General features: G+C 38.0%; 2 protein-coding genes and 1 long non-coding RNA gene across 4 annotated transcripts in view; 1 reads left to right on the top strand and 2 right to left on the bottom strand.

Annotated features, from left to right (window-relative positions):
- LOC127520458 (SLAM family member 5-like) overlaps positions 1-23,199 on the top strand; it is a 162,261-nt gene that overhangs the window by 121,923 nt on the left and 17,139 nt on the right. The window lies entirely within an intron of this gene.
- On the bottom strand, positions 8,370-11,264 carry LOC127520463 (uncharacterized). Of its 2 annotated transcripts, none has more exons than XM_051908578.1 (5): positions 11,084-11,264; positions 10,332-10,658; positions 9,844-10,143; positions 9,337-9,651; positions 8,370-9,126 (listed from the first exon to the last, which is right to left on the bottom strand). In XM_051908578.1, exons 1-5 carry the CDS (start codon positions 11,241-11,243, stop codon positions 8,975-8,977), a joined length of 1,254 nt encoding a protein of 417 aa, XP_051764538.1. In that variant the 5' UTR covers positions 11,244-11,264; the 3' UTR covers positions 8,370-8,974. The 2 variants fall into 2 exon arrangements, with proteins under 2 accessions (XP_051764538.1, XP_051764539.1); XM_051908579.1 differs by having other exon boundaries at positions 10,332-10,572; positions 11,084-11,225.
- On the bottom strand, positions 18,713-22,649 carry LOC127520473 (uncharacterized). The gene is made up of 3 exons (XR_007932133.1): positions 22,583-22,649; positions 20,578-22,164; positions 18,713-20,505 (listed from the first exon to the last, which is right to left on the bottom strand). It is a non-coding gene; the product is annotated as an uncharacterized LOC127520473 (long non-coding RNA).

Genomic DNA, 23,199 nt, shown 5'->3' with positions numbered 1-23,199 from the left:
ATGCTTGTAAAGCAAAAATGCAGCAGTCTGGCCTATCAAAATCATTTCATGATGTGGTTTGAATTTGTCTGGCTGCCTGATTCAGTCATTCCAACCGCATCCCATTCATGAAGGACGGAGTTTGAAAAGATGCATAAAATTTCCTTCTACAGCTTCCAAACTTTCCAAATGGGTTGTAATTCACTCTCCTACACATTTAAATATGTATCAGGGTCCCTGGGGTTGGACCTTTATCAATACAGTTTCAATACAGAAACTTTTTAATCCCAATGCAAAGTACATTTGCTCATGTTTACCATGAATGTCTGACGAAGCAAAAAAAAAAAAAAAAAACAGATATCATTGTGAAAATTATCATACATCTGTATTATCATACTGATCTGTACACTGAAAATGAAAACCCTTTGCTATTTGTTGATACTGTAGATACTGTAGATTGATACATACATACATTACATACATGTACATAAAGTATACTACAACATACAACATACAACATCTGTCAAAAAATTAACCAAAAAGTCATTTAGCATACAATGTGGAGACAAAATGCCACTTACCGCATTAATTCATGAATTGTGACCGTAAGGTTCACATGAGGATGTTGGAAGTGAAGTGAACCTCACCAGATCATGTCATTTCACATCAAACTCCGACGCGAATTTACCAATCCTACTATGGCGAGGGTTTTCCTCTTAGTATTCATGATCCATGTATAGCCATTTGACGAATACCAAGCGACGTCAGAAAAACGTAATTAATATGTAAAGTAAAAGCATTTTCTATAGGAAGGTCAGCAGGCGACGTCAGAATAATTTAAATAATGTTTATAAAAGACTCATTTGCCATTGGAAGGCTGTCAGCTACGTCATCACGATCTAATTAATATTCAAAGATGAACCGTTGCCGTGGGACTAGCGTTTCGCGCGCTGCCGAGCTGAGGTACGGAACTGTCCAATTAACAGCAAAAATAACTATCACTAAAACTTGGCGAGTTTGTTCCCAGAAAACGCGAATGCTGTCAATCCATCATCCGAGAGATAAAAAAGTGGGATGGAGGGAGAGAGAGACTGAAACATGTCTAATTATTGTCCCAGAGGATCCTCAAGGTCCATTTATGAATCACCTCAGCGCGTTTCTCCAGCTCCGGAGAATTCTTCACCATGGCAATAACATTAGCCTTATAGCCAGAGGAGGAAGGCTTTTAGTGCTTAATGCTCTCTCTCTCTCTCTCTCTCTCTCTCACCTCCTTGCCCCCTCTTTTTGGCCTCCTGACTGTTTTATTCCTTAAAGGAAAAGTTCACCTAGAAATGGAAATTTTGTCATTAATTATTCATCCTCATGTTGTTTAATACATGGATGTTGTATTTTCCAATACTGGAGCAACATATAGGTAAGTAAATAAAGACTAAACATTTATTTAATTTTAGAGTACACTATTCCATAAATGAACGCTTGTCTATCTTGTCAACTAATCAGAATGTGTGCAAACATTTTGAGCTTCTGCAGTACTAATTTTGGTTTAATTTGCATTGCATTTTAATGCTCAAATGTTTTTCAGGGGGAGAGATGGAAAAAAGCATTGTGTTCCAGATCAAAATGTTCGATGCTAACAATTTCTGACAAGAGTGGACAAGAGTCGTTGTTCTTTCCTTTCTAAATTTACTGGCAGAAAACCTCAAGAACACTTAAAAAACAATCTGAATTTAATAAGGAAATGTTCAGATAAACTGACAATTTAAACAGTCCCATCAGTCCTCTTTCCGTAACGCTGCAGTCAAACCTCAGCTATGTTGGAAAGAAATAGCATGGAGTGATGTGAATGTTGTCTGTGGCCATTTCAGATCTGCATGATGATAACTATCACCACCAAATTTAACTTACCAGCATCTGGAAAGAAATAGCATAGAGAGATGTAAATGTTGTCTGTGGCCATTTCAGATCAGATAACTATTACCACCAAATTTAACTTATCAGTAACTGTCCAAACATTACAATTTTGTGGCAGCCAAACCTGAGATAACATTTTTTTCCCCAACATTTCTTTCAGATTGTCTAAAGAAAAAAAACACTGTATGATACTTGCAGTGACATGGAGCGACGGAACTTTTACTGCCCTTGGTTTGTTTGTTTAGCCGGCCTCTGTGCCAGCGTAGTGAAGAAGAAGAAGTGTGGCTTGTTTTGGTCCGAGTGGGCAGTGGTTGTTCGGATGCCATGCCAGCCCGTTGCTCTGCTCGGAAGAAACGCCCACACACACATATACACACACACTAACACAGACGCACAAAGACACAGTGCCGTGTACACGGAGGCCTTGGTGGTATGTGGCAGACACCCAGAGCTGCAGCCCACTCCTGTGTGCCAAGAAGAATCCCTCTGTTCATGAGGTGGACCATCACAACAGACTAAACAAGGGAAAAAGTCTTTCTCTTGTGTAACCTGAAAAGAATTAAAGACTTTCCCATGGCATAGACTATGAAATAACAAGAATTCTCTCAGATATACAGTAAGTTGCATACAAGTTTTGACCTGATGATTACTTTGAAATTGTTTGGAACATATAATCAAATTCACTGTGCTTTACTAATTTCTATAGGACTACACAAATCTGCAAGGCTCCGCCATGTGGTCAAGATGCAGAATTGTTGCCAAACATAACACAACTGATTCCCAGAAATCTCTACAGGACCATGACAGTCTAAGCTGCACAAGGATGGTTTTTCAGTGTGTACAAGCTGTTATATTTTTAAGGTTTTGTCATTTTTTTTCATTACAACTCACACTGTGCGACATGGATCTTTTAAACTTGGGTACGACATGCATGTAGACTATACGATCATGACACCTATTGACTCGTCAGCTACGATGCAAGTTTCTATAGAAGAATACAATGTCATCAGCATGCGCTAGTGGTAAACAAAAAGATCATGTTGAATCACACTTTGGCAGTTGTAGTTTTTATGCGTGCTGGAAAAAAAAAAGGAAGCGGCAAAAGAAGAAGGGAAAAGAGCTTGAAGTAAGCAGTTTTAAGTTTTAGCACCATGTCGCATTGATTTCATGTCGCATTTTTATTGGCTGGTCAGTAGACGTAGGTTGTAGCAGCAAACGCACTGTGCGATGATCATGCTGAATTTCTGAAAATGATCGTAGGCTATCTTTGGTCTCAAGACCAGGAAAACGGCCGTCTTTGAACCTCTCTCACTGTATGACATAGGACCACCAATTAAGACCCACGATCACAGAAATTGCCACGATTGTTTCACGATGGCAATCTTTCATCTGGGACAGCCAAAAATCGTGCTTTAAATGAACATTATCACAACTGATTACCCACAACTGAGGTGCCCTTGAGCAAGGCACCTGACCCCCAATCACTCCCCCAGCACTGCAGCAAAAATGGCTGCCCACTGCTCCAGGTGTGTGTTCACGGTGTGTGTGTGCTCAATACTCACTGCTGTGTTTGTGCACTTGAATGGGTGAAACGCTGAGCACAAATTTCGAGAATGGGACACCATATTTGGCCACACGTCACGTCACTTTCACTTAAATCTGTATGAATTTGCATGTAAGGCAGGTAAGTCTAGCATATTGTTTTGTCCTTTTTCCCTTTTGAAACTCTTTGCACTTCATTTTCTGTTTTTTTGTGGCAATAATACAGAGCATAACAGAATTACAGCACTAAACGTTGTAAACTGACCACCTTCTATCAAACTTTCAATGAACTCTGGTCTGTTACTCTCTTCATTTTCTTTATTTGTCTATCTTTTAATTATATATTGTGAATGATGCATATGCAGTGAAGCTGAGAGAGCTTGATTCAGAACGATCACATCTGTGGTTACGTGCATCCTTGAGCAGATGAGCATAAAATCCTAAAAGACTGCTTGCACTGGAGGCTCCAGACCACAGATGGGCCTCCACATCTGGCAGCCACCCCTGTGCTCACATCAAAGTCCGATCCTGGATGGTGAGGACAGGTGGCATGGTAATCCCGTTCGAAAAGATGTCCATGGACATCCAGACTTTAGTGGCATATACAACACCCTTCAGTAGGATGGTGCAGCGGTTGATTGCATTGCTTCCTGACACATACCTCACCGCAGCTGATCTGAGATCATTGTTGTGCCTGTTCTGCTGGGTGGCGTGTGCTTCAAACCCCTTCCGCCTTTAAAAGTGGTCTAGACGTGGCCAATTCATCATCTCTCCCTCACCGCTCCATCATTCGCACAGGCAATCCATCAAGACCAGACGCTGAGACAAGGCAGCGGAGAATAGAGCCGCTCTGGATGAGACGCTAATGCTGTCTGCAGCCATTGCTCAAGGGAGACGCTTGACGTTACCACTTTAAGAACTGTGTTGCAGTTTTAATGCGGATGTAGATTATTTCTCAATTATAGCCTTGTCCTCTAAACACTGGAAAACACAGAAAAAGTGTTAGATGTTTAGGAAAGCACTTCTCTGCTTTGTTAACAGCCTGACCTTTGTGAGACTTTTAAACTAGACATTAATCTAGAGTTGCCTTATATATCTATAAGAGAACAATTTGTTCTATTTGTACACGGGCGTCAATCTGGCAACCAGGCTCTTTTTCATCACTTGTGGCTATGTTGTTTCTTCATTTCCTGTGTAGAGCTTTCCAGATTTGTGTCTGGATCACTGACAGCATATCAACAATGTACAAACACTTCCTGATGTCTCCAAATCCTCAGGTAGTCCAGAACTCATGGCCACTAATTAGGATCTGATGGTGTGATTTAAATAAGGTATTTAGTTCTTTTTTTGCCCTGAAGCTAAAAGGATCAAGATCCTCTACATCTTGGGTATTTTTATGAATTTGGTTAAACTGATTACAAAAGAATCTTTTATTTCAAGCTGCTTAAATCACAGTTAATATGAGCCAACACCTTGAAGACAAAAGAAAACCTTGGCTTGAAGATGATGAGAATATTATCCTTAAGCACATCTTGCCATGATTCATAACTGAATCACAAACAAATGCAAAAAGCATCGAGGGCCCAGCAAAATGTATTCCAGTCCTACTTTGCCTGTGCTGAAACATGAAAATAAAAACCTTGGATTATATGTGTGTTATTCATTCTATAAATCGTTTATGCAAAAAGTGAGGGTCTGTCATTCAAGCAGTTCACCAGAAAGATTCACTTTCTGATTTTTTTTTTCAGTAAACCTGTCAGAACTGCAACCATATACACCAGTTGGTGCTTCAAGTTTTTGTGCATTATAAATGCAAAAGTATTTTAGATTAATTCAAGATTAATTCAAAAACACACCCAAAACAAGTGTCATTATCCTTTGGGATCATTCTTCCTGTTTTTGTAGAATGAGATTGACGTACAACGAACAAAATGCACCCTTTTATTCAGTAAATGTCGTTCAGCGAGAACAAACGCAAAATATTTCAGTGAGCCAAACACAACGATTGCTTTCAAGAAACATAAGTGCAGCACTGATAAAATTTATTGCGACACAATTACGTGCCAACAAGGTTATTTTAGTGGAATATTGTGACATTTTGCAGAAGTGGCCTATTTTATCATTGTTTTCTTCTGAAAAGTGAAGTGAAACAAAACTCTTACTCATTGTTTACAATATTGCGTTCCCTTTAGTACTACGCAAGACAAATATGTGTTGCACAGCAGCCAGATTAAATCAGAACAGTTTTGATGCATCATAATACATCTGTGTCATACGCACAAAGTTCGAATTTCTTTAGTGTGTCTTCTGTTTGTCGCTCTAAAGGTCATACACTGATTTAATGTCAGGCCTGAAGCGTTTTTATATTAAAAGGCAGACCACAGACATTGCGTCCTGCTCTTTGCTCTTTTAGAGTAAATGGCTTCTTTCAGAGCCATAGTGGGAGTTTAATTGCAGCATATTAAAGATGTTATTATTACAGTAACTGCCGAGCCCACACACATACCTCTGACTTGCTGAAATCTGTTTTGATGCTTGGCCAGTGGTTTTCCTGCTAAAAAATTAGGTTCTAAGAATGTTTTGTTAATGTTCCCATTAAGTTATGAAAACTTTATTTTGGAATGTTCTCTGAATGTTCAAAATGTCCAGTTTTTTAAATGTTTTAAAAACATTTTTGTTGGTTATACAACCGTTGGCGAAAAAAAATGAAGATATTGTTATCATTCTGCAGACATTATGGTTCTCTGAACATTCTGAAACAAGCAGTATGTATTAAAGGGTTAGTTCATCCAAAAATGAAAATTCTGTCATTTATTACTCACCCTCATGTCGTTCCACATCCATAAGACCTTCGTTCATCTTCAGGACACAAATTAAGATATTTTATAAGGATGAACTAACCCTTTAATGTTTAAAAAAAATCATGCTGGGATCTACGGATCCATTGTCTAGTTAGTTATGCCAACATTAATTTGTGCGTTTCACTCAGCAATGTTAAGTTGACTGAACAAGCACTTATTAAGTAAAGCTGACAATACTCATTTTAGCAGAAACAACTCAGTTAAATTAACTACTCATGTAGTTACATGAGTTTTTAAGTAATGTGAACAAAGGTGGTTTGAGTGAAACTAACAGCAGTGAAAGTTTTTTTTTTTCGAGTAAAGATGAACTTCCAACATTCCATGAACGATGTATAAATAACATTTATGTGCTAGAATTCTGAAAATGTTATTAAAGACTAGGTAATTTTAAACAAATGTTTCAATATGCTTACTGAAAGAACGTTTGTTCATCACATTAGCCAAAGCTCTGGGAACGTTCCCTGTTAGCTGGGTTATCGCATTAGATTAAAGAGAATAAAACATTATGCCACTTTTGTGACGCACAAGAACTGCAATTTATAACCGGTATGTTTCAAAAGAGCTTTGGTCAGCCACATCATTGCAGCATCACAATAAAAAGACATCATGTTCAACATGAAACAGGGTCATGGACTATTTAACTGTGTAATGTATTTTTTTGCATGCACAATTGACAATTCTGTTATTAATGGCAAATCGTCAATTTATCTCCAAACCAAACTATAATGGTAAACAAGATATTAGACTAGAGATGTTTAGCCACATTTGCATTTTCCAAACATTTTGAAACCCATTAAGCACTTCCGAGACAATATCGTATGCACCACTTCACAATATTTTCCTAGACAGAACATTAACGTTACTCTGCAGCCCTCAGAACAATAAGCAGACAGTTTGCAAGCTGTCAAACACGAGCTCTTGTGTTCAGCGGAGGAAGGAGAACTATAAAGAGTTCAGGCCAACCTTCTGGACCCGATGAAATTGATCTGTTCTGCTAATGGACGACACACATCTTCCCCGGTTTAAGGAAGCAGAAAGGCTAGAGGGGATGTTGGACATGCTCTGTGCGTATGGGTCAGCGGAGGCAATGAGACAAAAGTGGCACTTTCATTTGGAGTCCAAACTCTAAATATCAGATAAAGGGTGCCGTCCCTGCCTGCATGGCTTTCAGAGAGCCGGAGCGATTCTGAAACGGGATATGAAGAGATGAGCCGCGTGAGTCTCTCCTGACCGCATTAATGCAATTTAATGGAAACGCTGGCTCCTCCGGGACTACTCCGTCCATTAGCTCTGACTGCGCTGCTTTTCCAGTCCATCAGAATGCAAGCCAAACTGGACAGATCTGTTGATGTTATATCTGCTATGTTTACGTTCACGTGTTTATTACCCAGAACAAGTGCACGTCTATATGTAACCTGTTCACCACAGTGGATTGCACACATGACTATGTCCACTATGTAGACAAGGATTGAAAAAAGAGACTAAAAATATTCAACATTTTAGTGCACCAGTGTCTCCAGTAAGACCAAAATGACTGTGAAGCGCCGAGCGCCTCCTGCTGGAGAGGAGAAACATTCACAGACTGTGATGAAGCGCTTCCACTGTTATTAACATCTATCAAAGTTGATGTATTTTTAAGAATTTTATGTACATTTATAACACTATACATTGCGTTATATTACCTTGGCATTAAAAAATAGTTAATGCTGTTGTAAAGGTGATTCTAATACACCGGCTGTGGGAGTGACGGTAATTTTGACATCTTTCAATCTCTGTTTATTTTTCTTAATTTGGAAAGACACTTCTTTGGATAGAAACACTGTAACCCTGAAAGTGTGAAAAGAGCTCATATGGGGAAACAAACTCATTATATGTATGTTATTCTGTTTTAGAAGTAGTTTATGCCTGAAAATCTTTAAGACATACAAAAATAATCATTTAATAATTAAAAAAATATATATATATAATAATAAGGTTTTCAGTGGTATAAGAAGAAGAATGAGCTTGATAATCATGTAGCCTAAACTTTTACAAATAATGTATTAAATTATGTTTTAATAATGCAAAGCTGTTTATTTTCCTCCAGGGGGCGTCATAGACATATAATGAAACATGGAGAGAATCTTGAACCTCAGACTGAGAAACTTTATTTATAAAGGCAAGCAAATACATATGACAAATACAGCATCTCATCTGAGAGAAATATAAACAATAAAGCCTTTCAAATTTTTAAAAAAAAAAATCTGTCACTGAAAAAAAGCAAAATAGAGAGCTGTTATATTTCAGAGTGTTTATGTTCAGCCAGTAGAGGAGCTTCATTATTATTATTAGAGACGTCTGATCTGAACACCATTAACCAGCTCTGACTGAACAATAATCACAATGAAAGACACACAAGATCCTTTAAGTGTTTAAAGCCCCCAATCAAATATGAAAGATTAGCATGTAAAAAAAAAAAAAAAAAAGGTTAAAAAAAGGAAAGCATGTTAATCTAGTATGAGCAAAGCGATCTTTGGTAATCTTCAGTATATTTATCATGACAAACATTTGTTGCTTTTTGTTCACAAATAATCATCTAGGGTGGAAATGAGCTGCTGATAATTGAACATCGATACCAGCAGATGAATATAAAGCCATTAAAATAAATGAATGATTGAAATAGTTATGAGAAATTACATCATTTAGTTTCCTGATGTGTGAATCTGTGCTTGATCTCGTTCAGCTCTTCTGGATCTGATGTCATAAACCAGAATAATGACAGTAGCCATGCCCACCAGAGCAGAGAGGACCAATCGGATCACAGCTTCAGTAGAACCACAACAGTGGACAGAGTCTGAGGAATAAAAACATCAAACTGAGATCAGATCAGTCAATAAACACTAATATCAGCGCTGACATCAACTAATATTTCTGAATAAACAGACTTATTTTTGGTTTAGTGTTTATACGGTCGCTCACCTCAAACTATTAAATGATTCAATAATTCAATATGTAAACGGTAAATAAGGATGTTTGATGGACAGGACAAATGATCTCTACTCACCATAGACAGAAACTCTGAATGTTTTAGATGAGAATTCTGGTGAAAACATCAGTAGTTCATAAACTCCAGCATGTTCAGTTCTGGTGTTTGTGATGGTCAGAGATCCAGTTTGATTGTCCAGCTTCAGTCTGTCTCTGAATCTCCCATCAAAATCATCATCATTTACAGTGATTCTGTTGAACCGTTTATTGATGACAGCTATTACAGTGTTTCCAAACCACCACAGAATCCCATAATCATCATCCTTCATTTCAGTAAGATCAGAGTTTAGAGTGACTGAATCTCCCTTCTTCACTGACACTGACTTCACTGCATCTGTATCATCAAACACACATGAAGAACAAACAGAAACAGGGTTTGTCACATTAATGCTGTTACATAACTTTTACAATGATCTACTAAATTTAAATTTTAAAATAATATCATAAACAACAAAAACAAACTGTATGAATTCATTTAAATGTTGTCCTTTAAAAACAGGTGAAAGCATTTTTTCTTTTAACTCACCAAAGACAATGAGAATGAAAAACTCAGTCCCACTGTTGGTCTGTAGTTGATAAACTCCAGCATGTTCAGTCGTGATGTTTGTGATGGTCAGAGATCCAGTTTGATCGTCCAGCTTCAGTCTGTCTCTGAATCTCCCATCAAGAACATCATCATATACAGTGAAGCTGTCGGCCCGTTTATTAATTTCAGCTATTAAAGTGTTATTAGCTCCAAACCTCCACCGAATCCAACCATCATCCTTCATTTCAGTAAGATCAGAGTTTATAGTGACTGAATCTCCCTCCGTCACTGACACTTTAACTGTATCATCAAACACACACATAGAGAACAAACAGAAACAGGCTTCAACACAGATTGAAACAGTCATTTACAAAAGTAAATATAGTTTGATGTTTATTAATAAATCATTAAAAAATGGAGTTTGGATTAATAATTGTATCTTTGTGCTGATTAAAATATAAAACAGGTGAAACAAATATTTAACTCACCAATGACATTGAGAATGAAACTCTTGATCACAGTACTGTTGATCTGTAGTTGATAAACTCCAGTATGTTCAGCTGTGATGTTTGTGATGGTCAGAGATCCAGTTTGATTGTCCAGCTTCAGTCTGTCTCTGAATCTCCCATCAAGAACGTCATCATATACAGTGAAGCTGTCGGCCTGTTTATTGATTTCAGCCATTAAAGCATCTTCAAAGAACATCCTCCACTGAATCACATCATCATCCTTTATTTCAATAAAACCAGAGTTTAGAGTGACTGAATCTCCTTTATTCACAAACACAGGCTTCTCTTCATAAGCACCAAACACACCTGAAGAGTTTTTCACAGATTAAAGCTTTAAAATCACTTGATGTTGGTTTGATGAAGCTTCACTAAAATACTTTCATTCATTTAAATGTGAAATTAATAATATTCTGCAGCATAACAACGACAAAAGATGATGAATGAAAAGAGAAATAGATTTAGAACTATATAAAAAGATATTTTAATGTTTAATGTCACACTCAAACAAATGCTGTTGATTATCTGAGCTTCATATTTGTTTATTTATTGAATCTATCCTTAACAACTGAATATAGACATGAATTTTAATTTGATGACAGTAAAATCAGTGTAATTATTTCTATATGAGAAAAACAGTGAATTTTAATCTTCTCTGACTAATTTTATAAACAGTAATTTATCACATACCAGAACAGAAACAACTGAAGTCATAAAAACACATTTAAACTCACCATCCAGACGCCACAAACACAAACAGAAGAAAACTAATTTCAGAAACATTTTCTTCAACGGTTTCAGTCCACAAATATGAAAAGACAAACTCTTCAAAACTGCTTCAGTAATAAACGACAGACATGTTTTTAGTAAAGTGTTGTGAAACTCCACCTTCATCTAAAATAACTGCAGTGTGTGTGACCATCAGTGTTAGTTTGTTTCTTTGCTTGTTTTCTGTTGATAATTTCACACTCTGAAGTGTCACTTCAAGCTCCAGGCTGCAACTTCCAGTAGATCCTGTTCGATGGTGTTATTTTCAAAAGTGTCCCATGAAGTTGAGAAGTTAAAATGTTACTTGTTGAGTCTTAAACTATCATTTAAATCTTGTCATGAGATCATGTGAAATTCAAACCAGTGTTATTTCAGTATCATTGAGATACTGTTATATTTTTTATAATATTTTTATGTTATTATTTTTATTTTTAATTTTAAATTTAGTTAAAGTTTTTTTTTTGTGATTGTAAGTAGTTTTTGTTTTTATAGGCCCCTGTAGTTTTTATTCATTTTTATTTCAGTTTTAGTTATTTTAGTACATCAAGATAAAGTAAATAAACATGAGAAATGTTCCCTTGTCAACTAGCTGAAATAAAACGTTTTTCATGTTTAATTTTATTCCAGTTAACATTTATATTATTTCATGAAGCTAAAATGTTTTTTGCAGTCTGTTGCTCAGCTCAAACTGACTCCATACAGCACTGATGGAGCTTCAGATTTCACTTTGAGGAAGAGGAATATAGAAAGACATTAAAAATCTGGAATCAAAAATCCTGCTCGGCTCTTCTGGGTCTGATGTCATATACCAGAACAACAGCAGCCCCGCCCACCAGAGCAGAGACAACCAATCAGATCACAGCTTCTCCGAGCGTATCAGACGAGTTACGCCTGCTGGGTCATTCTTTACAGTATACAATAACAAAAATGCATATTTGACATAAAATATTACTCAACTTTAATGCTACATGGTTTTTCGTGCATAGATTTACTAAACAATTGTCTAAAAAATGATAAATACTTTTTGAAGCTCTTGACAAATTCCCATGCCCCAATCACGTTTTGTGGGCAGAGTCAGGAAATGTTTAGGTCTCATGTTGAAAGGGTGTTTGTTGTGAATATTTAGATCTGGTGACTTTGTTCCTACGTTCTTTGTTCAGCTCACAGGCAGCATTTAAAAACAGCATGACCACCTGTAGTGGGAAATCTACTCACCTTCTGATAAAAGTGGATATATTTCACATATTTACAATATTTGGAGGGGACTTACATGTTTAAAAATTTGTTGTTGAGTGTTAGCTTATTACGTTTATGTTGAAATTTTATTAATTTAATTTTTACATTTTTCACAATCTGCCTGTAAATGTTTGTATCCCCCAGGATACGTCACTAGTTTGGGGGTATCAGTTGAAAACAGAATGCTTGTTTGGCAGTGCGTTATACTACATATTAGCCAAATTTTTAAAACCATTTACTCATAACTTAAAGCAAACATTCTTTGTAAAATTCTGTTGAACAATAAGTATAATGCCTATTTATGAATATATTAGCCTACTTTATCATATTTAATATGCAAATTTCTAGGGCCTATAATTTATCAGTATGGCCAAAACTTTGCAGAAAATCCTGTCATACTCAATCTACTTCATGCCTTCTGTCCTCTGTGGCCTGTTGCATGAAGCTAGTTGAACAAACTCTGAGTTTCAGAGTAGGTTTGGAGTTGACAAATCCAGATAAATCCAACCTGGTTTAGATCAGGATCAACTGTTGCACAACGCTCGGTATAAACCTTCTCTGTCAACTCAGGTTTAATCCAGAGTTTGCAAAGCGCGTGCACCTGAAAGTGTGACACGTGCGGCAAACAGCCAATCACACGGAACAAGGAGAACGTCAGTTTGATTCACTTCTCACGAGAGAGACGCGCAATTCATGTCGCTTCCGAAGATTAAGAGATCGCTATGAAAAATATGAAATTAAACGCATTTACAAAGCAGGAATAAACACTGATGCAGTGAAAGTTTGAGAAGGCAGCTGAAAGAAAATATCTGACTATATCAATGCATGTGAATCAAACAAATATACTGAATAATTAATATAGTTTCACAAAGAGCTCAAAAGAATACATGTAAGCTTAATCTGTTTAAAAGCTTTATATATTATGCATGTATTATATTTATTTTAATTTAAAAGCAAAGTTTAATATTGTTAATTAATATAATAGGCCTAATATGAATATGTCATAAATTATTCATAATTTTAATTTATTTAATATAAATATAATGAATAATTAACAGCAATTTTGTCTCTAAAATGTTTTCACTATAAACTGCTTAAATTTGGAACGAGAGATACAGGGGGAGTGGCTTTATTGCATCAGATACATGTCACTTTACTCACAGCTGATTGGTCGAGTTTGGGTTTGCGATCTCTAACTCAGAATAAAACCTGCTCCGGAGCAGGTTAGCCGTGAAGTGTAAGTTACCATAGCAATGAACCCCGCTAAAAACCAATCCACCTTCATAAGCCCGAAAAACCAGAGTTTGCTCAAACTAATCTTGAACTTACCTGGGTAGAAACTGAAACCGGCTTTGTGCAACAGGCCACTGATTGATATTGATTTATACTTTTTTCTTTTTTTTTTTTTAATCAAGTAAGGTCTTTTTTTTACTGTTTTTAATTTTTTAAGGTATTTTTTTAAGGTATTTTTAGATCAAACTGGAAGTCCCAGAATTCACGCCCATATCAGTTCCAAGGTAGAGTCAACAAAGTATCAGTCAAGACAGGAGAAAATATTTCCGTACCATCTACAAATGCTCGTCCGCCGACGAAAAAAGCCCTTTTGTTTTCTTTTCAGGCTTTTTCAACTATGGGCCAAAGCTTAATCCTCCTCGCTCTATCGGCCGGTGACAAGTTACATTTTTTTCCGTAAGTAGAATAGGGAAAGTGTAGGACAGGGTGAGCTTTTTGAAGAATACAGAAGGCGGTCTGGCGGAAGCACATGCGAAGCGATCATTTGTGTTTATAAAGCATATACATTTTTATTTTTTTTAGAAAATGACCGATCCGACCCTTTGAAGCTGCACTGAAACTGTAATTTTGACGGAGTTGTACGTCTGATGAAATGAGACACTGACACAGTTTTTCATGTTTGAGGAACATTATACCTTATAAAAAACGTTCTTCTAACGTCAAGAAAACTGGACATTTTTTACGTTCCCAGAACCAACACTGAATATTTAGAGAATGCTCTTGTTAGCTGGGTAGGCGCCTATTGTCAAATATTTGAATGTGTTTTGACGTTTATCATGTCAATTGATCTATAACGCACGATGCACCTGCGTCAACGCCAGCCAAAGCATGAAAGCACGTTTGAATTTAGCAGTGAACGTTCTGATCTTACCGGTATTGTCGTAAACTTCAAAGGTTTCAAATCAATCGAATTTCAAATTTTGAATTTTATGGACATTCTAACTACATTCTATAGGCACACAGTGAGTTGTTGCCCTGCGTCATATTCATCATCAGTCAACTGTATGAATAGCAGATAACCTATGTATGTCTGGGGGCGGGGCAACTGCATTAAATGGGTTAAAAAAAATTTACGCGTTATTTTATCCATAATTAATTAATTTAATTAATGCATTAAATTCCCAGCCCTAAAAAAAATGTTTCCAGTGGTATAAGAAGAATGAGCTTGATAATCATTTACAAATAATGTATTGAATAATGTTTTAATAAATGTTTTTTTAATAAATGTAATAAAACATGGAGAGACTTGAACCTCAGAGTGAGAAAACTTTATTGATAAAGTCAAGCAAATACATATGACAAATATACAGCAGTAGTAGTAAAGTGAGATCTGTGTCTTATCTGAGAGTAAAACAAACAATAAAGCCTGTAAATTGAATTTTAAAAATCTGACACTGAATAAAGCAAAGACAAATATATATATATATATATATTATATTTCAATGTGTTTATGTTCAGCCAGTAGAGGAGCTTCATTATTTAATTACTATTACAGAGGTCTGATCTGAACACCATTAACCAGCTCTGACTGAGCAACCCTGAAAGACACACAAGATCCTTTAAGAGTGTTTAAAGCCCCCAATCAAATATAAAAGATGAGGTTGTAAAAAAAAAAGGTTTAAAAAAAAAAAAAGTTAAAAATGGAAAGCATGTTATACTAACTAATCTAGCATGAGCAAAGCAATCTTTGGTAATCTTCAGTATTTATCCTTACAAACACTCGCATTTGATATTTTGAGCATTAATGTCTAGGGTGGAAATGTACGGAGCCCCTAAAGGGACGTGCTGGCGGAAATTTTTTTTTTTTTTTTTTTCAAATCTTTTGCGTTCACTCGCAAAGATATTTGCGTTCCCTTGTTGTGAGCTCGGACAAACACTTCCTCTTTAATGTCCCGCTGGCTGGCAGTAGTGTTTCAATCAGCTCCATATGTTAATAATGTACACAAATAATGCGCGACTCATAGAGTTTGAACTTGTTGGACTCAAATATAAAGAAATGCAGTCAGTGCTTAAGTCAAGCAGTTCAGTAAAGCTGGCAATATATTCACAGATTCGAGCTTCCGGATCAATAACTCATGGACTAAACGTTGTTAAAACACAAATGAAGCTATTTTCCAATCATAGTAACCTAGACTACAACGAGCTACAACAACACAACTTTCCTCAAATGCGCTTTATAATAATAAATTGGTCTCTATGAGCAGGCGGCGGAGAGACAAGTCTGAAGGGACCGTCTGAAAAGTGCAAAACCCAAAACCCTTTTGCTCATTTTATATTATAAAAATAATCAATAACTTCACTGTAACACACTGTACTGTCACCAAATTCAGTTCATACGTCACTGCTGTCCTGCTGCTTGTACTGAAACACTTAGTTTGATAAAAAAAAAAAAGCATAACTTTCATGATTATTAATTATTAAATAAAATCAATAACTTCACTGTTATTAGTAAAAAATATTACATAAATTGTAATGCCATCAAATTCAGTAAGCAATTATCATGCAAAAGCTGTTGTATGTAAGCTGTGTACCAATATAATTTGTGTAAAGAAGGCCTTTATGTGCTACTTGCCAAACTAAGTGTTGTAGTACCTATAACCAGCAGGAGAGCAGTGACGTATGAACTGAATTTGGTGACAGTACAGTGTGTTACAGTGAAGTTATTGAGTATTTTTTATAATATAAAATGAGCAAAAGGGTTTTGCACTTTTCAGACGGTCCCTTCAGACTTGTCTCTCCGCCGCCTGCTCATAGAGACTAATTTATTTATTATAAAAGCACATTTGAGGAAAATTGTGTTGTTGTAGCTCGTTGTCTAGGTTACTATGATTGGAAAAAGCTTCATTTGTGTTTTAACAACGTTTAGCTCGAGTTATTGATCCGGGAAGCTCGAATCTGTGAATATATTGCCAACTTTACTGAACTGCTTGAATTAAGCACTGACTGCATTTCTTTATATTTGAGTCCAACAAGTTCAAACTCTATGAGTCGCGCATTATTTGTGTACATTATTAACGTATGGAGCTGACTGAAACACTACTGCCAGCCAGCGGGACATTAAAGAGGAAGTGTTTGTCCGAGCTCACAACAAGGGAACGATAATATCTTTGCGAGGGAACGCAAAAGATTTGAAAAAATAAAAATAAAAATCCTCCTATCCCAATTTTTTTACCACCACCACGTCCCTTTAGGGGCTCCGTAGTACATGAGCCGCCGATAAATGAACATCGATACCAGCAGATGCACCCCTTCCTGGTTCTCACCGACCATAAAAACTTGGAATATCTAAAGGCTGCTAAGAGGTTGAACCCACGACAAGCCCGCTGGGCTTTATTCTTTACCCGTTTTGACTTCTTCATCTCCTACCGACCAGGCTCCAAAAATGTCAAAGCGGATGCCCTCTCTCGACTCGACGAACCACCAGAGGAACCAGAAACCATCCTCCCAAAATCCATCCTCGTAAGCCCCATCACCTGGTCGGAGGAGACATTACCCTCCTCCAATGCCTCCACCAACGCTCCGTCGGGTTGTCCACCAGGCTTGCGCTACACCACCAGGGCACAACGCACTCCACTTATTCACTCAGCCCACACGTCACTTGGCAATGGCCACCCGGGGGTCAATGAAACCCTCTCGTTGCTTAAAGAACGCTTCTGGTGGCCCAACATGGCAACGGACGTCAGAAGGTACATGCAGGGCTGTAGGGAGTGCGCCATCTCCAAGAGCCCACGCCACCTTCCATCCGGCAAGCTCCATCCTCTGCCCGTTCCCAATCGACCCTGGTCACACCTAGGAGTGGATTTTATCACCGACCTGCCAGTATCTGATGGTTTCACCTGCATCCTCGTCATCGTAGATCGATTCTCCAAATCATGTCGTTTGATTCCCCTGAGGGGTTTACCTACTGCTATGGAGACCGCTGAACTGATGTTCAATCACGTGTTCAGATACTTCGGAATCCCCGAGGACATCGTCTCTGACAGAGGACCCCAATTCACCTCACGGGTATGGAAGGCCTTCTTCTCGCTCCTAGGTGTGGCCGTCAGTCTCTCATCGGGCTACCATCCCCAGTCGAACGGGCAGACGGAGAGGAAGATCCAGGAGATCGGCCGCTTTCTCCGTACCTTCTGTCACGGCCACCAGAACTCTTGGAGCCAGTATCTGGGTTGGGCCGAGTACGCACAAAACTCCCTGCGTCAGCCATCTACTGGACTCACCCCATGTCAGTGCGTACTGTCACAGACACGTCAGGCTCCACCGCTCACCAATCACAACGCACTGACTCTCCAGAGTACTGATCACCCGCACCTGCACCTTATCAGCACAGCAATCACCACCAACATAAAACCCGCACACTCACACACAGTCTTCGTCCGGTCTCGTTTGCATTACGTCTTACCTGTATGCTTACCTCAAGGACTCCTATCGAACTACTTACCTGTCTCCAGCGTCTCCTGTTCTCCTCGTGTGAATCCCATCTGTGTGTGAGTGTTCCTCGTCTCCAGCGTCAAGTTTCTCCAGCGTCTTCCAAGTCACCCCACGTCTACAATCAACAAGGACAGTATCACTTCTCTGCACTCTCTACTTCATCCATTACTTCACTTTATATTCACCTGCACTGCCGTTTAACTCTTGCTGGTATCAATAAACATCCTTGCCTGTTATATCTGCCTCAGTCCCTTCTGTGTTGTAACAAAACTACCGTCAGCTTAAATAACTGCTCCTCTTTGACAGTGTGGTTGTGTGTGTTGTAAGACTTGATTTTCCTGCTAAGACAAAAACTGAGATCAAGCACCCTGCAATAAAGCAATCAAACTCATCTGGAGAGAAGATCTCAAAGAAATAGCATAGGACAACGCCTTTCCCTCACACATCTACAGGATGCAATAGCCCTCCCCCCAACACACACACACCCTCCTTCCTTTCCCCCTGACTCAAGTCACTGAAAGTTCTCCAAGAAGTATAATGTATTTGGTGTATCTATTGTTTATTCCTTTCATGTTTGGTATCATTTTAAATGTCTCGGTGCGATTGGTAAAACGGTCTCAGTTTCACAGCAGTCACTGGTATTATGAAGAAGATTGAAAACTAAGGATAATTCTGTTCTCCTTTTGGGTGTTGAAAAACCCACTCCTCTCCCCCAAAACAGGTGTTGGTGTAATAAATATTTACATCCCTTTTGTTCTGGTCTGTATATAAGGTAAAGTGCAAAGCAGTCATGTGGGATCATCTGTAGCCAGAAGCCCCCGTGCAGAGATGGGCGAATGTCTGAAGACATTCACACATCACTGTATGTATATGCATTTCTTTGGGTAATTGACGTTATGCATTTATTATTTCTGAATTGGCTTCTAATTGTCTAACTGTAATGTAATTGGCATGATACATTTTTACTTGACAAATAAAATATTATATTTGGTTTATTCTGTATTATTCTTAATTCATTATTTCTAGTAGATTAAAGCGAAGGTATTACCGCAAATCTGTGTTCAGGATTGATCATACGGAAGGTTTAATAGATGGAGCATAGGGCACATCAATTAAGTCCATTTCGATTTCTGGCTATCGCTGCCTTAAATAAGTTGCAGTTTTCGTAAATATATAAAAACTATGCTTTTTGTTACGAGTAAGCAGAGCGCGACCGACTTAAAGGTAGATATTTACCCTGCATCCAATGTTTAAGGTCAGAACTGACGAGTTTGTGTCCGGGAAGAGCACTCAAGTCGGCCGAAGTGACTTTTCTGAAGCGATACCGGGACTGCAGTGAACGAATAATTGAAGATATAAGATAATCAGAATAATCAAAAATCTAAATTAATGCATAACCAATGATTCATTTCTATTTGGAAACACAACCTAAGAATGAGAATCATTTGAAATTGGAGTCAGATTAAACGAGTGAAATTAAATAAACTTCACAGAGGCGCTGAAAAGACATACACGCGTTAACCTTCACCCAGGCCGTCGGATTCCGCTTTTGGGCCGATGCAGGGTTCCTTACAGTGTGACCATCAGTGTTTGTTTGTTTGCTTGTTTTCTTCTGATAATTTCACACTCTGAAGTGTCACTTCAAGCTCCAGGCTGCAATTTCCCATAGATGATGTTCGATGGTGTTATTTTCAAAAGTGTCCCGTGAAGTTGAGAAGTTAAAATGTTCCTTTGTTGAGTCTTAAACTATCATTTAAATCTTGTCATGAGATCCTGTGAGACTCAAACCAGTGTTATTTCAGTATCATAATAATATTTTGAATATACATTTCTAATATTTTGAACCAGTTATTATTTTTATTTTAAATTTAGTTAAAGTTTTAGTAATTTTTTGTTGTTGTTGTTATTGTTAGTAGTTTTTGATTTTTATAGGCCCTTTATAGTTTTCATTCATTTTTATTTCAAAACATCAAGATAAATAAACATGTTCCCTTGTCAACTAGCTGAAATAAAGAGTTTTTCATGTTTCATTTTATTTCAGTTAACATAACTAAAATGTTTTTTTTTACAGTCTCTTGTTCTCAGTTCAAACTGACTCCATACAGCACTGATGGAGCTTCAGATTTCACTCTTTGAGGAAGAGGAATATAGAAAGACATTAAAAATCTGATGATGATGGCACTGCCCCCTAATGCCCCCCCTTGGCGACGGGCCTGATGTCATTCAGAGTCTAAATCTCTGACCATATGCTTGATGTGTAACTTTAGTATTGGTGATTGGAGTGATTTTACAGCTTGAGATCCAGCAACAACATGTGATGTTATGTTCTGTGCCGAGGCTTTGGAGCGTGCCAAGAAATCCCGGAAGTTTTCAGTGAAGTTAGGAATCGAGGCTTGTATCGCAAGCTTACGCAAGTAAGTAACGAAAGTTACTTGAGTGCGTAGCGACCGGCGAGCTTGAGGGCGTAGCGACCGGCGAGCTTGAGGGCGTAGCGACCGGCGACCTTGAGGGCGTAGCGACCGGCGAGCTTGAGGGCGTAGCGACCGGCGAGCTTGAGGGCGTAGCGACCGGCGAGCTTGAGGGCGTAGCGACCGGCGACCTTGAGGGCGTAGTGGCCGGTGGAGGCTTAGGAATGCCAGCCGCTCGTGCTGAAGTCAGCGGTGGATCAGCCACACTGGAACGCAACACACTCCGCTCCCAAACAGATCCAGAGACGTGATGTAATTCTAGAAGATCAGCGGAGATGGGACGTGACTCAGGAAGTTTAACTTGGACTTGACTTGGCTCACGAAGATCAGCGGAGACTTGACTTGGTGTTGTAGTAGTGGTGGCCGCCATTTTGTGCGTGTTCTCTGGCGCGGCGGCCATTAAATGCTTCAGCGAGGTGTCGTATTTCTCCGCAACATCCACAGTAAATGGAGAGCCCACAGTCAATAAAGCAAACTCCAAAAAATGACTAAGAGAGGAACGAGGTCCCTCACGAATCAATTGTGTTTTAAGTGGCTAGTTAACACCCTCACAGAAAAAGTCTATCAGTACACAGTCTGGCAGATCTGAACCATATGCAACATCCAAATATTCTCTGATGTATTCCTCCAACGACCGGGTGCCCTGCTTGAGCCATAATAATAATTGTGCAATGTTCATACCGGGCCAGTGTTCTCCAGGAAAGCCGCTGGATCCATGTGTTGGCGAAGTCTTCTGTAACGAAGCGAGACTCAGGCGGGGATCCATTTGCTGGCTTTATTATAAAAGAGCGTGGTCGTACAGGCAGGGTCAAAGCAGGGGCAAACAGGAACAGCAGAGACAGGCAGAATCGTGGTCAGGATACAGGCAATAGTCAGGGCAGGCAGAAAACACTCACAGAACAGGATACCAGTCAAGGATCAAAGGTAGGCAGCAACGGGTCGACAACGGGTAACAGACAGGATCGGTAACAAACAGGCAGACAGGATATAAACGCTCAGAATTGCAACAATGGTTAACAAGACTTCGCAATCAGGTGGTGTGTGTGTGAGTCTTTTATAGTCCAGGTAGTGTGCTAAGCTGTATGTGGCAACAGGTGATTGGTGTGGAGTGTGCATGTGATTGGCAGGGAGGATTATGGGAAATGGAGTCCAGGAACTGACAGGAACAGACAGTGATCGTGACAATAACATATTGTGTTAATATATTACAATATATTGAATAATATATAAGGAATTGCAGCTTTTCATATATTGAAAAGCTCCTCCTATATTGAGAAAAACATATGTCTACTCACCATAGACAGAAACTCTGAATGCTTTAGATGAGAATTCTGATGAATACATCAGTAGTTCATAAACTCCAGCATGTTCAGTTCTGGTGTTTGTGATGGTCAGAGATCCAGTTTGATTGTCCAGCTTCAGTCTGTCTCTGAATCTCCCATCAAGATCATCATCATATACAGTGAAGTTGTTGGCCGTTACATTGATTTCAGCTATTAAAGTGTTTTCAAACCTCCAATGAATCACTTCATCATCCTTCATTTCAGTAAGATCAGAGTTTAGAGTGACTGAATCTCCTTTATTCACAATCACATTCTTCTCTTCATCATCACCAAACACACCTGAAGAACAGAGTTTTTCACAGATTAAAATCACTTGATGTTGGTTTGATGAAACTTCACTAAAACATTCATTAAATGTGTTAATAAGTTAATAATATTCTGCAGAAGTACAAAAACAAAAGATAATGAATGAAAAGAGAAATAGATTTATATGTGGAACAGTAACTATATAAATAAAGACACTTTACTAATGCTGTTGATTATCTGAGCTTCATATTTATGTTTATTTATTGAATCTATCCTTAACAACTGAATATAGACATGAATTCAAATTTGATGACAGTAAAATCATTGTAATTATTTCTATATGAGAATAACAGTGAATTTTAATCTTCTCTGACAAATTTAATAAACAGCAATTTATTATATGTTACCAGAACAGAAACAACTGAAGTCATAAAAACACATTTAAACTCACCATCCAGACGCCACAAACACAAACAGAACAAAACTAATTTAAGAAACATTTTCTTCAACAGTTTCAGTCCAAAATATATGAAAAGACAAACTGTGAGAGAGTGTTTTTAGTGAAGTGTTGTGAAACTCCACCTTCATCTAAAATAACTGAGGTTTGACAGTGCTGATGTGTGTGACCATCAGCAACTTACTGTAAATCCTGTTTGATGGTGTTTGTGAGGGCCAGGATTTATGCCACACGTGATTATGTTTTCATCTTTGCATTGATTAATAAATGAAAAGACTTTACAATATTGGTGTGTTTTAACATCTTTAATTAGTCAGTGCACGGGTTTAGTTATTTGGCATTAACATTTTTTTACTGGTTTTAACAACTGGTTTTAACATTAAAACCAGTTAAAAACCATCTAAACTGTAATGTTAAAACATAGTTAAAATTGTTAAAGTTCAATTTTGAAAGATGACTTGAAATGTTTGGTACCTGGTGTGTTGTTGGAACGGACCAGCCTAGTGACAAAGAGGTTCAAACAGGAAGTTCCCATGCCCCAATCACGTTTTCTTAACTTCACTTCAAATAAGCGTACATTTCTAAATTAGCAGTTATGTGTATTAGCATAC

Source organism: Ctenopharyngodon idella, chromosome 10, assembly GCF_019924925.1.
Source record: "Ctenopharyngodon idella isolate HZGC_01 chromosome 10, HZGC01, whole genome shotgun sequence".
Lineage (NCBI taxonomy): Eukaryota > Metazoa > Chordata > Actinopteri > Cypriniformes > Xenocyprididae > Ctenopharyngodon > Ctenopharyngodon idella.
The sequence above is the reverse complement of the archived record's forward strand: the minus strand, read 5'-3'. Positions and strand labels throughout refer to the sequence as shown.